The 14,417-nt window shown below is 32.2% G+C and overlaps 1 protein-coding gene across 6 annotated transcripts in view; it reads left to right on the top strand.

The window, feature by feature from the left end:
* STRN3 (striatin 3) overlaps positions 1 to 14,417 on the top strand; it is a 120,632-nt gene that overhangs the window by 85,150 nt on the left and 21,065 nt on the right. For 4 of the 6 annotated variants that reach the window (XR_005363099.1, XM_038544400.1, XM_038544401.1 and 1 more), the window contains one exon: positions 2,979 to 3,089. The exons of the other annotated variants lie outside the window; for them this stretch is intronic. Coding sequence is in view for 3 of the 4 variants with exons in the window: in XM_038544400.1 (XP_038400328.1) it covers positions 2,979 to 3,089 (111 nt within the window). In the remaining variant the exon portion in view is untranslated. The remainder of the gene's footprint in view (positions 1 to 2,978; positions 3,090 to 14,417) is intronic. 6 annotated transcript variants of the gene reach the window in all.

Below are 14,417 nucleotides of genomic sequence, written 5' to 3'. Positions count from 1 at the left end.
TTCTGAATTTTTCATTTCTATTCAACAGTGCTATATTCAGTTTTTCCAAAACAAAGAGGATGGATATACAAACACACCTTTATTTAACTCATTTGCTTAAATTTGAATTTATTTACAAATGGGAAGGTGGCGGTTTTTGAGATCTAAGTTACGGAGTAAGACTTTTGTTTTTTTTTTTTTTAATAACTAATGTATCCTAATGAAACCTATCCCAGTACTCACCCACAATGGATAATCTGTTATTTCATATTCTGTAATATTAGAAAGCTGCTCAAATATATCTAATTTTGAATACTTTATCCTATAAAGCCACTACTATTTAGGAAGCTTTTAAATCCTATTTTCTTCTGTTATCTATATTAGGTAGTGTGAGTTTAATTTTGGTAGTTTTTAGTTCTCATAATAAAAAATATTAGTCAACATTTCTAATTTTGCTCTTTCTCTCATGGAGACTTGGCATTTTGAACATATTTGATTATTTTCTCTTCTACTTTGAAACTGATTTGTAGAAATTTATAGAACTATAAAATGTAATTAGTATCTGAATATTTGTATTTAAGTATAATGGATAAAGTACTAAATATTTGCATAAAGTGAGGTTAGTTACATTTTTATACTACATTAAGTAGATTATATAATTCCTCTGCTTTGATAGTTAGAATTACCATAGTAGAGTTTTATGTTTTTGTGGTTTTGAGTTGTTAAGGGTCATTTTTTTGTGCATGCATATTTGTGCTTTCTTTTAAACAAAGTTCCCCTAACTGATTCAACCTCATTTCTTGGTATTTTTTCCCCCCTAGATTTTTATAAAACAGAATTAATATGTAGAAGATTATGCTGCCTCTTCCCTTTTGCTCTTAACTATTTCTTATAAGCAATATCAAACCAACTGTTATTACCAGGCAAGTTTCAGGATGTTTTTTGTGCACATATGCATTCACCAACCTGTTCTTTGCACTGCTTTGAGTTAACCTTTGTTTTCTAGACTTTAGGTTATCTTGCAAGTAATACTTGTTTTTTTCCTTAGGCTTATCCTTTTCATTCCTTTTGCTTTTTCACTCCAGTACCCTTTGTTACTTGAATTAGAGTTACTCACAGCTTTATTTTTTTTCAGAGGTCTCTTAAAAAACTATTTGACTATCTTACTACAGTCTTCTGTCCTATGATATTACCTGTGTAAAGTTTACACCACTTAAGCTTTTTTCTTTCTTTCTTTCTATAGGTTTAAAAATGTGTTAATTTGGTTTAAGTGCTCACCTTTAAAAATAATTGCTAGCTTTATTAAGATGAATACAAATGATTAATTCTTTAAATCTCTTTTTGTGAGTATTCATGGAGTTCACAGAATAATTTCTGGTACAGCAGTTTTCAATAAACTTCATGACTAGAGTACACAAAAAGTGAATTTTGTCTTTAAATCAGTATTACCACAGTATTACAAACAGTATTAAAATTTGCAGATTTGACAGATAATCTTATGTATAAATTTCAATTTTGAGCAACCTAGTTTTAAGTAATTCAAGTTGGTAAATTGACTTAAAAGCTTTGAATTTAGCTTTTTATATATTAACTGCTAAGATCATAAGATCATAGGTACACCCATAGGGGAGAAAGTTATAACACAGTAGAAAAAGGCTCAAGTTACAGTAAGTGAATTTCTACATGACATTCAAATATGAAGATTTCTTATTTTTACTACATATAGCAATCTTTAAGGGGTGGTGGTGGCTTTTTTTCTATTCACTGTATGGATTAGGCCAGTGAGGCCTAGGCAGTTTTTTGAGAGTTGTGATGTAGAATATAATGAGTTATCAAAAATTTAGCAAGTATGTTTTTCCTAAAATCTTACTATTCTGTCAGCCTGTTGATCAACTTAGCCTATATGTTTTGGTATAGTTTTTCTTTAGTAGGATGGTTATAGAAACTCCTAGTTTGTTGCTCTATGATAGAATGTTAAACTTTCTAATAATATGGCTGTTTTAAAACTAAACAAATGAAGAGAAAACCCTTAATACTTAAAGTAATTCTAATAGACTTATTTTTATTCTGCTTTGTTTTAATATTGTTTTTCTTCTAGTTTACTAGAGAGTAAAATTTTTCCAGGCACAAGTATTTACTTAAAATAAATATAGATTTGTTATTCAGCTCAAATAGCTGAAGTTTCATCTTTAGCAGATGTACAGCAATGTATGTTTTCACTTCTCCATGCTTGTCACTGCTTTCATCTTACCCTAAAAAAAATCAACTCAAAAAATTCTTCAGTGGAATTTGAGTTTTGTTTTTTTGTTTTTTTTGTTTTTGTTTTTTTTTTTTTGCTAATCTTAGTTGTAGACCAATGGAAGAAGGTAATGAGATGTTGAACTATTTGGGTGGGGTGGGGGCCGAGGTGGGATTCTCTGAATGCTTTGTATGTATTATTGGAGACATTGTATTTTGGAATTATATGTATGTATTATATTGGACTAGAATGCCTCTCCATTAGTATAGTTATCCCGTGCATGCAGAAACAGTGTGACAGAAGGTGCATGAATATTTTCATCAATAAAATGGCACTGACCTTTCCAGCTTGCACTCTTATGAGTAGTTCGCATGTAATTCATTCATTTGCTTTTATGATGCTGGCTGAATAATTTTTATGAACATTTTTATAAAGATGCAGTGATCTATTTTGTATAACATTAGTTTTCTAATGTCAGTCCGTTGAATATTAGTCATTGAAAGAATAATAACCCTCAAATTTGTGATTCATAGAAATGAAGTACCATTTAACTGTTAGTATTAACTGTTTAGAAACTTATGAGATGGGCATTTAGAATTTGAGTTGTGAATACCAAAACTGAAACTGCACCTTTAAAGTATTTTGGGTATATGCTGTTATACATTTTTATTATGATTATGTAAAGCTATAACAGTTTACTGCCAACAGCTTGCATTGCCAACTGCTGATTTTTTTTCTTTTAATAATATGCTGCATGTAGATAAAGATGACCTCTCCCCACCTACTGAGGTTTGGGATGTAGACCAGGGACTAATAAGTAAACTGAAGGAACAGTACAAGAAGGAACGAAAGGGGAAGAAAGGGGTGAAGAGTAAGTGCAGATTCTATTATAATTTTTGTATACCAATCTTTGAGAAAAAAAATTCTTCAACTCTTGTTTTTTGTGTGTACCTTTTTTTTTTTTTTTTTGGTTTCATAAAGGGGGCAACTAACTCTAAACTTTGTTGTATAATTGAAATTTATTTGATTATAATTTAGATGTGTTATTAATCAAGTGAAAAACCATTTTAAATAATGTTGATAAGGATGAAGGAAAGATTTTAAGGGAGGTTTTTTAATTTTATTTTAAAAGTTTACCAAATTGTAAGGAATATTGGTCTTGGAATTAAAAGTAAAATAAATTTGTTCAAAAGGAAGAAAGCATAAATTTCCTTAGTTTTGATTAAGTAGGGTGTTAGAGCTATAACCATCTACTATCCAGGTTACATTTCTTAGTTTGGGAATACTTAAATATAGTGACTACAAAAGCTCTTTCCATCGTTAGTGAACTTAATCCAACAGCAAACCAGGAGGGCAGCAGAAAAATCTCTCCTGGGTAGTATTTTCTTGATTACTCTGGTGGAAGGCTAGACGAAAGGGTAATCATAGCAGTAAGGTTTGTTTGGTGTCTAGCTGAATAACTTTTTTTCATAATATTTTTCACTATGTTGTATCTGACCAGTGTAGTATAAAAGTATAAATTTAGCTATAGCACTTCTCAGAGATAGGATTCATTTCTGTTTTGTGAATCAAACTTTAAAAACAGCCACATGAAAAGCATCTTCAGACCTTTGAATATTAAATGAAGAAACTTGAAATTTACTTTGGGGAAACTTTATTTTGAACTGGCCATTGGTTGTTGCTAGTCTCACTTTTTTGACTATGTCAAGGACAGAGTGATGGCAAAGGCTAAAACCTTGTAGGCATTCTTTCCATATTTCTTTTTCTGGTGACAGATAAATTAGCTTATAAAATGGCAGGTGTAATGGAAATGGGTGTACTTTTTTTTTTTTCAGTAAAACTCATTTTAAATGGTTTAATTTATTGTAGAAGCTAATGAGGGGAATTTAGGGGACTTGTTACACAGTTTTCCTTTATAACATTATACCAATTTGCTATGCATGTGAATGAAAAACTGTTCTCTAAGAAGTTTCAGATTGTACAATGAATTGCTTATTGTATTTAAAAACATTTAGTACTGGGCAGGGGCTGTGTTCAGCTCTAACATCATTTACCTATATAACTCATGCATGTTTAATATAAAAGTAGTTTCGCATGATTGACTATTGAATATAGACATGACAACATTAGAATTTTAGGATTTAGGTCTTTTTAATGAAATGAATTAATTTATTTATCCAGTAATACTAGATTACTTACGTATGTTATTCATGAATTGACTCATTTGCTGAAGATTTATTTAGAAAATGTTAGATAATGTTGCTTTAATTTAAAATACAAATACCACATTCCCCTCCCCCCCAATATGATTAAATCTATACCTTTTTGAGGTTTAGAAAAGAAGATATAAGCCAATTTAAGGTCTTTTTTAGTTGTAGGTTTTAAATGTTTCTAAAAAGTGTTATACTCGCTTGTTTAAGAAATACTAAAGCAAATGAACTGAAACTAAAATTCAAAACCCCTGTAAAATTTTAAATAACTTTTAAGAAATAGAACCTTAGTATGAACAGTTTTGTTATTTGCCTATCTAAATAACTAAATAACGAAAAAACTGACACTTCAAAGAAGACATAATTTCATGTCAATAAGTATTCCTCTGTTTAACATGTTTTCAGGTTTGTTTTTTTTTTTTAACCAAACTACCTTGTTTTTAAATATAAGGATTGGAGAGCTTTGTGAGGTGGACAAAAAGGAATTGCTGTTATATAAATTAGGAGCTGAGGCCCACAGAGCCATGCCTGAGGCTCTCATGTCTCAGTACTGTTTCATTATCTAGATATGTACTGTATTATTTAGCCAGATTGTTTTAATTTTGGTTTTATGTCTGTTTTTTGAAAGAGACTTTGTTTATATAACCATAAAAATAATATATTCTTGTTACTCAGTATAAGAAATGTATTATATAGAACCAAAAAGTGAAAAACACCCATGGTCTTAATACTTAGGGATTAATATTTTACATATATCTTTTTTAAGTGTTGTCTTTATATATAAACCTTATTTTTAATTTTTTTAACAAAAATATCCGTTACTTTAAATTCCTTTTTTCTTAATGTTTCACTGTCACCTGAATAAGATATAACTTTGATGGTTACATAGTTTTGCAGTTTGTAGGTTTAACCTGGCCTCCGTTAATTAGACCTTTAGATTGTTTCTACCAATGTCAGTGTCTTTAAGGTTACCTATATATATAAAGATGAGGTTTCCAACAAAATGTCTCAGGAATGAAATGGGACATAATGTGTTTCTTTTCGCACTTGCTTTGTAAATTTAAGTAAAACCCTTTTGCTGTTACATATATCAAATTCACTATGAACATGTTGGCTCTGATTCCCTGATATGAAGACAAAACTTTAAGGACATAAAAAATTGTATTTTTAAGTTGTTGGATCATAACTTCTAATGTCTTAATTTAGGTAAATCATCATATTAATTAGCAAAGATATAGTTTTACATGAAAAGTATAAATCATGAATTTTCTTATTCTTATTAGCTGTCTTTTTTGGGTTTTATTCTGATACTTTAATCAGAATATAGTTTTGTACAAGATAGAATAATTCATAAACTGTAGTCTTTTGATTTCTTTATTCCAAAATGTGAATGAATTATACCCACTGAATCACTTTTCTACAGATTTTTTTCTAGATTCTTGGAAGAAAATTATTTGCTAATTTTATCATATAGATTCAGTAGATGTAATCCAACCTAAATGCCTTTCTTTTTAATGGAAAGAAAAAAGTGGTGAGAGTATCAGCTTTTTAATTTTGTAAAAACTCAACCATGATTTGATTCTTAAATGGAAAGAATTCTGAAATCCAGAGCTAATAAACTGTTGGTTGTCTTCTAATTTGTTTACTTCACTTCTTCCTTCTTTTTTTCCACCTGAGGCAAAAGAAAAATACTTAAATGTGACCTTTGCCTTGGATTGTAGATACAATTCAGTATTAATTTTGTACTAAGTGACATTTATTTAGAAGCTATCCTTTATTAATACTTCTATAAGTAAAGACCATGAAACTAAAGAGACTTGATGCAGTTACTTTGTTCTCAGGCTTCAAAAATGTTGTTTCCTTTTCTTTTTAACTTTATATTTGGACGTAATTTCATACTTAAGGAAAAGTACTATTGCAAGAATAGTACAAAGCATTCCATGTCATTTTCACCCAGGTTCCCTAGTTGTCAACATTTGACCACATTTGCTTAATTTATTTCTCTCTCTGTAAATATATACATTTAATATTTTGGACAGTTCAGAAAATGAGTAGGTTGTAGATGTATTGTTCCTTAAATGGTTTAGCAAGTGACTACAGTACAATGATGAAAATCAGGAAATTAAAAAATGTAGTAGTTATCTGACCTATAACTCCGTTTTCTTTTATTCTTAATAATTTCTGAGGGTTCTGTAATTGGGGAAGGGAGTCAAGGGAAGGTTCTATATTTCTTGTTATGTTAAAATTTTGGTCTGGTAGGAATTTTCTAAAAAAGTTTTTGATGGTCTCCATTTTGCTGTATTTTATACCTAAATAAAAACGTGTAAAGCAGTAACAAAAATCCCATCTCAAATGTGAAATCTTTATTTAGAATATGAGGAAAGGAGTTAAAATTTTTTTAAGACTTCCTTTGATTTTTGACTTTTTTGGGTTTTCAACGTGGAAAGTTTAAATTATGGATTGTAATATGTTTTCTTTTGATAGATACTCTTCTGTGGCTTATTGTTACTCCTGTGCTACTTATTACCTTTAATATTGAGGCTTATTAAATTTAGATTGTTAAATATCTTCAGATGATTTATAAGCTTTTCCCATTTCAAAGATTCACATTCTGAGAATATATATGTTTACAGTTCTAATTCTTAGTGAATGAACTCATCTTAGTTTTCCTCATAATTGTCATTTGTCCTAATTTTTCTGTCTTCCCCATGTATAGAAGAATATTGTCATTTCCCTTCTTTACTGGTGTTACTAAAATTGCTGCGCATCCTTTAAGTTGATTGTCAATACATTGGAAAAGGAAAGTCTTTCAACTTTTTCAGTATTTTTAAATAAATTGAAAGTGAGTGTCCCTGGATTGTTTCTATTTTTTTTTATTTTATATTAATGTTTGGCACTTGTTATTCCAGATCCAAGATGACAAACCATCACCAGAAGATGTAATATTTTTGTCAAGTGTGACTTTTGTCCAAATATCTGCATATTGGACATTCTGACATTTAAGGAAAAATTATCTTTTTTTAGCAATAACTTTTAGTAGGCTTTTAAAAACAACTTGGCACACACTGTATAATATCTTGGATATTATTAAGATTTTATTTATTTAATTGAGAGAGCAAGCGAGAGAGAATCACGTGCAAGAGCCTGGTGAGGGGCAGAGGGCGAGAAAGAATTTCAAGCAGACTCTGTGCTGAGTGCTGAGCCCCACTCTGGGCTTATTAGCCAATCTCATGACCCTGAGATCGTGACCTGCACTGAAATCAAGAGTCAGATGTTTAACCCACTGAACCACCCAGGCACCCCAAATATCTTTGATATTTAAGCTGCTTCTGTTTAGGAGAGTATAAATTTGAAGAGTCTATGAAACAGTTAAGTATTTTCTCACTTGCATCAAATCAAAGACAAAAAGCAATTGTCTCATAGTAAAGGGATGCAGTTGGTTTTATATTTCATGCTTTACTTTCACAGCTTATGTATGCATGGATGCATATGGGGTTTGAACTCCCCCAACACAGGGCTTGAACTCACGACCCTGAGATCAAGGCATGAGCTGAGAATAAGAGTCTGGCACTTAACTGACTGAACCACTCAGCTGCCCCTGATTTCACTTTTAAAGCAAACAGTTCAGTTCTTCAGCTCATTTTTTTTTCCTCCCCTGAATATTAACTTAGACATTTTGAGAAGGGTCAGAAAGTATTAGATTGATACTCTTTCAATCAGTACACTTTTTAAAACTATAGAATCACTTTGTAGCTGAACTAGTTTTTATTTATTATTATTGTGATGTTATTTTTAAGACGATAGTTTTCGTGTGAACGCTTAATTTAATTAGAACAGTAGTCAGAATGTAGAACACATCTAGCAAGCATGATACAAACTAAATCCTTATTTTAAAATAAACTTATTGAGATCCCTCAGCGGTTTAGCGCCTGCCTTTGGCCCAGGGCATGATCCTGGAGTCCCGGGATTGAGTCCCATGTCAGGCTCCTGGCATAGAGCCTGCTTCTCCCTCTGCCTGGTCTCTGCCTCTCTCTCCCTCTCTATCGCACTCCCCCCCCCCCCCCCCCCCCCCGTCTATGTCTATCATGAATAAGTAAATAAATAAATTTTAAATAAATAAATAAATAAATAAATAAACTTATCTTTTCCAGATTGCCTAACAATTGTTTTCGCTTTAGAATATGAAATTTGGAGAAAAAAAAAAAGAATGAGGTTTGATTAACAAAGGGAGGACATATATTCAGAGTAGTGAAAAAAAGTTTTTCTTGGAGCTCCTGGGTGGTTTAGTCCATTAAGCATACAACCCTTGATTTTGGCTCCAGTCATGATCTCAGAGTCATGAGACTGGGCCGTGTCAGGCTCTGCACTGAACATGGAGTCTGCTTAGGATTCTCTTCCTGCCTCTCCCCTCACCTCCAAAATAAAATCTTGTTGTTAAATTAGATAAAGTATTTTTTTCTAGAAGTCCAACAATAATTAAGAATCAGATTTTATTTAATAAATGCTTAGTGAGTTTTCATTTAGAGCCTTGAATATTTTGAATATGTGTAATATTCTTTATAGTAATATGCTTACAGTTTTCTTATTACTACTAATTAGGCTTCAGATGTTTTATTTGAAATTGCATTTTATTACATTTATATTAAATAAACACTAAATAGAGAATGAAGACATTAAATTTGTAGTTGAAAGATATTCTAAGAACTAGGGGCTACATAAGACTTAAATCTGGTTATGAAATCTGCTTTAATCTTTTTTTTTAAGATTTTATTTATTTATTCATGAGAGAGAGAGAGAGAGAGGCAGGCAAAGAACACAGGCAGAGGGAGAAGCAGGCTCTGCACAGGGAGTCCGATGTGGGACTCTATCCCAGGACTCCAGGATCACGTCCTGGGCCAAAGGCAGGAGCTTAACCACTGAGCCACCCAGGGATCCCCTGCTTTAATCTTTTAGTAGCTTTTGAGCAACTAGAATTAAAACAGGATTCTTACATCTTCTACTGAACTTGGCACATCTGTCACACAAAGACTAATGTTTGGCTATAGTGTGAAAAAAAATTTCAGTTACTCCGTAATTTGGGATCTTCAGTTTCAACAATAGCTTTCATGTTATTTCCTTTCCTTCCATATTTCTTAGTCTGTGTGTTCAGGGAGATTATGACTTCACATGTGTAATAAAACCTTTTCTTATCTTTATTAGTTTTGGCATTTAGCTATCATGAAATTATCTGTAAGATAATAAAGTCATGTTTTGGTACATACAAGTATAATAAGAATGAGCAGAAAAGGATCAACAAAGGCTTCATAGAGGAGAGCTGGAACTGGTTTGAAGGAATAAGTAGATCTTGATAAGTTGAAGTGCATGCTAAAGATAGAGTGTGTGTGTGTTATAAGGAAACTGCTTTGACTCTAAAATCAGAGAGATTTGTGTTGTGGAGCATTAAAAGATGAGATTGGGTAGGAAAAATAGGATCAGATCATGAAGCACATGCAAGATAAAGTACAAGATTTTAGTTAGCTTTGATCCAGAGAATGTTAAGGGGCCACTTTTTGTTTCTGAATAAGGGGTGATAATTGTGATAATTTTAAGTTAATGTGGCTGTGGTTTTCCAATTTGATTGAAGATAAATGGAGCTGAGAGTTAGGAAAACTAATTAGGAATTTATGGAAGTAATTGATGAGTGAAAGCGTAGATTAGAATAAAGTCTACAGAGTAGATTAATCTGAAGAATAATAAAGGAGAATTTGGCGGGGGTGAGTAGGGAAAATTCTTTTTAAAAACAGTCCCGTCCCCATTTTAAAAATTGAAAAATTAAAAAATATATTTATTTTTTGTTATGGGGGGGTACAGAGGGAGAGGGAGGGAGAGAATGCCAAGCAGACTATCTGATGAGCATGGAGCTAGATGTGGGGTTCAGTCCCACAACCCCGAGATCATGACCTGAGCCAAAATTAAGAGCTGCCTGATCAACCATCAGAGCCTTCAGGTGCCCCTACAGGTTGAAGAGGAATTGCTAAAATGTAGTTGCAGAATTTTAAGAATAGAAGCTAAATCAATGGTGATGATATTTGTAAGTGGGAAAATTACAAAAGAGAGCTATTTTGTAAGGATAACATTTTTCTTTCGTGTCGAATTTAACTGATGGTTAGACAGTTTTTATTTTTTGGACAATTTGTTTGCAGTCACACAGTGTCAGGGAGCAAATCCTCAAATAAATCCCCATGATAATTATTTTAGAAAGTTCAGGCTGTTTGGCATATTTCCTACTTCCACACAGAAATAGAGATACTTAAAGCATTTCTGAGAAGTTCTGTCATTTCTGAAGTTCAAAGTTAAAGAGATCTTAACTGCAGATGCTTTTGAGATTTGTGTATTTTGGCCTGAATTATCCAGGCAACAGCTGAAATCCTGCCTTTAAATTTATGGCCTGTGACAGTGTTGACTTTTTAGACTATTATGAGAATCTCAGAGAACTCATTGGTAAATGAGGCTTTTCAAATTTGAAAAAGTAAAAAAAAAAAGAAAGAAAAAGAAAAATTGGGATTGCTTTGTTAATGACACATTTGTGTAAATGTGGCAGAAAATATCCACATAAAAATAGGGAAACAAATTGCTCCCTTCTCATATAAAAATCATGTGTACTTGTTACTTTTTAAGATAGTGAATTAAACTGGAAAAAGTTAATGTTTTATTCTTAAACATTAATCTTAAGCACCAGAATTTCCTTTTGTTTTAAGGATACTTGTATCTGTGAGCTTACAAAAGTTTGGTTAGTGACAAGACTCAATGTTATACATAGATATAAAACGTAGTGAATATATATTTCTCCACAGAAATTGTGAATATATTAAGTATTTAAATCTTTTAAGATATCTTTGGAGGGGTGGTTTGGAAAATTGAAGATATATTTATCTGAGTTTTTATAATTAGAACTTCTGAAAAATAGCCTGTTTTGTTAGTAAATTAGTTTTAAAGGCTGTTAGCAAGTCAGGTGAATGAACCTCTACTGCTGGCATTAATTTACAGGGGTCAACAGGACAAAACTCTGTGACATCATAGCTATCTGAGAGATGATAAATTGCTCCTCATCCCTTCAGGATTTTTTTTTTTTTTTTAAATGAGGTGTGGGAGAAGAGATGAAGGGAGAGAGAGAATTTTAAGCGGGTTCCATATTGTGTGTGGCTCGATCTCACAACCCTGAGATCATAACCTGAGCAAAATCAAGAGTGGATGCTTAGCCAGCTGAGCCACCCAGGCACCCACTCCTTCTAATCAGTCTAGGTCAGCCTCTGCTAAAATGACTGATTATGAAGGTGCAAGGGCAGAGGAAGGTACAAAATTTAGGTACTGTGTTTACTTATACTGCAGAAGACATTAATTACAAAATCATGTCTCCTTAATATTGTAAATTTGCTATTTTAACATGCTAAAGATTAGCCTTTTATCTTTAGAGAGAAGGTTTGGGTAAGCTCTTGATATAATTGTCTTAGGGATTTTGGAATTTGGGGCTTTTATGTCTACATATTTTATTTTTGTTTTTAATGTTAAGTGGAATTGTTTCTACCATAGGTCAATTCAGAGTACCTTTCTGAAATCTAACTTTAGCTTACAGATCTAATAGCAGGAAAACAGTAATTTTAAAAAGGACTTTAGGGGATCCCTGGGTGGCTCAGTGGTTTAGCGCCTGCCTTCGGCACAGGGTGTGATTCTGGAGTCATGGGATCAAGTCCCACGTCGGGCTCCCTGCATGGAGCCTGCTTCTTCCTCTGCCTGTCTCTCTCTCTCTCTCTCTCTCTCTGTGTGTTTCTCTCATGAGTAAGTGCATAAAATCTCAAATAAATAAATAAATAAATAAATAAATAAATAAATAAAGACTTTAGTACATATGGGAAACTATTTAGTCATTGTGTCATACTGCTTGAATTTAGTGGCTGATAATAACTACCACTAAACACTAAATAGACAGCTAGATGCCAGACATTATACTTCGAACCTTACATGTAATTTCTAAAAAATATATGGAACAAAGGCTTAATTATTTTAGAATGAAGGAACAGAATTATTCCTTGACTTGGTTCCCAGTATATACTACTTGATAATTTTCTAATGTACCTAAACTAGAAATGTGTAGGAAATAAAAATACTACTTAGGCATTTTTACCAAAATTGATTTTAGCTGAAGATGTGTAGATATACTTGAATAACTTCTAATTCTAGATCTAGATAATTATAGTTCTAAGTATTGAGACTGAATTCTTACCAAAGGCTTATTATAATATAGGAGTATGTATAAGATAATTCAGTATCTAAGAATTTGATGTATAGACTATTTCATTATTTCTGCTTTTGCTATGTAAGAGAATTTTTCTGATGCCTCAGTTAAGTGTTTTTGAATACTTTCTTTTTAAAGAGTTTTCAAGTAGCACATTTGACAGTTAAGGTTAAATTAACTTTTGCAATTTTCCCTTACAGTCGTCTCTGCATGTATTCATCATAATCTGTACCAAAATTTGAAGTAAAAATCACTAAAATAATAAAACCAAGACAAAATATATTAAACATGAAAAACAACAGGAATAGTTAAATAGTCTGTTGATTCCTCTAGATCTCTTTTCCACTATTAATTAACCTATTTTCCTGTTTTACTTTAGGAGGTTTTTTTTCTAAAATTCACATACCAACTCCATTATTTTAGGCATTTAGTAGTGGCTTAGCTTCTTTAGCATTTGGTCTGTTTTACCAAATAATACTTAGAAAGCTTGCTAAAGTTTTTGTAGTTAACATAGATGTAAACTGTAGATTTTACAAATTAAAGCATAGTAGTAGAAACAGAGAGAGACCCTTTTAAATGCGTTAAACTGTTGACCTATGGAAAAAGCCAGTGAGGGCCCACACTACACAAAAATCAGTTTAGAGCTCTGAGAGTGTTTATGTGTACTTATTTTTTTAAACTTTTTATTTGTTAAAGATATACTTATTTTGTGGGGGAAGAGAGTGTACGAGTGGGGGGAGGAACAAAGGGAAAGCAGATCCCTGCTGAGCATGGAGCCCGACCTGGGCCTCCCTCCCAGGACCCATGAGATCGTGACTTGAGCAAAAACCAAGAGTTGGACACTCAACTGCCAGCCACCTAGGCACCCTTGTATGTGTACTTTCTAAAGAAAAAATTTAAGTCAGTGATCTAACTGTTGCTTAATAATGGAAGGAGGAGGAGGCCAATGAACATGAGCTTTATTATACTTTTTAAAGGGTAAATCTTCAGTAAGTGTTTGTTACTTAAAAAGATACAAATTCAGCTTTGACCTAGAGCTAAGAAGGGAACATTAGAGTTCACAATCTCTTATTTCAGGGGCAGTTTCCAACTTTGTTTCTATACATTTTATAAAGAAAAGTCTGTTTTTAACCAAACTATTTTTTTAAAGATTTATGTATTTATTCATGAGAGACACAAGGAGAGAGAGAGAGGCAGAGGCATAGGCAGAGGGAGAAGCAGGCTTCTCGCAGGGAGCCCAATGTGGGACTCGATCCTGGGATCACGCCCTGAGCCAAAGGCAGATGTTCAACCACAGAGCCACCCAGGTGTCCTATCAACCAGTATTTTTAATAAAGATTTAAGATATTACCATATCACCATTGACATTAGTGAAATCATCTGTGTTCTTTAGGTTTCATAAAATTGAAGAAGGGTTAGTTTGATATGGGAACTATAAGTTTCCTTAGTTGTGTCCATAAAAAGAAAGAGGAGCATTAGTTACAGAAGTAAAAAAAACAACCTTGCTCTATGATCCCATTTTGTAGACCCTAAGATTTCAAAAAAAAAGAAATGATAATACAGTAATAGCATTCTTGAATTGCTTGATGAAATCTCTTAGGTTTTATCCAATAAAAAATATCATAATTTTCTTTATAAAAAACTACTAATGATTTTTTTTATGTTTATGCAGTCATTTGCTGCAGGTAGTTAATATAAATAAAATTAATTTATGGAA

The sequence above is a fragment of the Canis lupus genome, chromosome 8 (genome assembly GCF_011100685.1).
Source record: "Canis lupus familiaris isolate Mischka breed German Shepherd chromosome 8, alternate assembly UU_Cfam_GSD_1.0, whole genome shotgun sequence".
Lineage (NCBI taxonomy): Eukaryota > Metazoa > Chordata > Mammalia > Carnivora > Canidae > Canis > Canis lupus.
The sequence above is the reverse complement of the archived record's forward strand: the minus strand, read 5'-3'. Positions and strand labels throughout refer to the sequence as shown.